General features: G+C 63.0%; 1 protein-coding gene across 1 annotated transcript in view; it reads right to left on the bottom strand.

The window, feature by feature from the left end:
* The window catches only part of PLXNB1 (plexin B1), a 30,182-nt gene that overhangs the window by 19,662 nt on the left and 9,426 nt on the right, over positions 1-1,094 (bottom strand). The window contains exons 7-9 of the mRNA XM_010851967.1: positions 728-860; positions 409-565; positions 38-148 (exon numbers count right to left, since the gene is read on the bottom strand). Coding sequence (XP_010850269.1) covers positions 38-148; positions 409-565; positions 728-860 — 401 coding nt within the window. The remainder of the gene's footprint in view (positions 1-37; positions 149-408; positions 566-727; positions 861-1,094) is intronic.

Raw genomic sequence — 1,094 nt, 5'->3', positions numbered from 1 at the left:
GGTTGGGGGGAGCACCAGGGGTCGGGGTGAGGAACTCACGGTGCTGACGGGCGGAGCAAGGTGATGGCCACGCAGTCATAGAAGGAGAGGGCAGCCTCGGCGATCACGACGGCGCCAAACCTGAGCTCCATGCTCACGGATACGTGGTCTGCAGAGAGGGGAGGGGCTGGGCTGAGAACAGGGGAGGGGCACCCGGACCCCGAGACCACACCGGGTTTGGGATCAGCATTCCAAAGGTCAGGAACACAGTCCCCAGGGTAGGAAAGAGGGACTTGAGGGGACCCGGGAGCAGACGGAAGACGCAGAGAAAGGCACCGCTTTAGCGTTCTTTGCCTACATTCACACCTCATCCCTATCACACCCCTTGGAGCAAAATGGGAAGATGGCGGGGCTCCTTCTCTCACCCACCGGCTCCTCTTGGCAGCTCTGGGGCCTCGCTAGGGTCCGGGGAGGGGCACATGACCCCAGAATTGGTCAGCAGGGCAGGACTCTGGGATTCCCCGAAGTGGCAGGAGTAAGACTCCCCTGGCCACAGTGGGGGCAGGTCAGGTACCAACAAGAAAACCTGCCAAGAGAGGCCGGGACACCATTGGAGCCCCCGGGCAGATCAGGCTCCGTGTACAGGTACCCAGTGTGGGCAGGCACCTGTGGCCGCCGGCCCCCAGGAGTCACAAGCACCCCTCCCAGCCTGGGTTAGTAACAGGGCCCCGCCTGCTCTGGTCTTCACCTCCCTCCTCTCCTCACGGCTGATGTTGGCAGGACTCAAGGCTGCCACACGCAGACATCCCAGCTCAGGCTGGAAGCTCCACAGCCACCGCTCTGAGCCCCGGCCCCGAGAGCACTCGGAACGGCGACTGCACCTGGACGAGAAGGACCAGTGTCCACCTGTGACCCTCAGGGGACCACTGGCAGTTCACGGGGCAGGGACACATGCAATCCTAGGGACCTGGGCAAGATCCTCAAAGGGGCCATGACATGCCTGGTAAGTCAGGGTGGAGGGTGAGACTGGCACATCCAGGGGTCAAAGGTGGAAAGTCAGAGGGCCAAGGACTGGGAACCCTGGAGACAGGGCAAGTGGGTAGGAGCATTGCGGG

This window comes from Bison bison, unplaced genomic scaffold, assembly GCF_000754665.1.
Source record: "Bison bison bison isolate TAMUID 2011002044 unplaced genomic scaffold, Bison_UMD1.0 scf7180017864304, whole genome shotgun sequence".
NCBI lineage: Eukaryota > Metazoa > Chordata > Mammalia > Artiodactyla > Bovidae > Bison > Bison bison.
The sequence above is the reverse complement of the archived record's forward strand: the minus strand, read 5'-3'. Positions and strand labels throughout refer to the sequence as shown.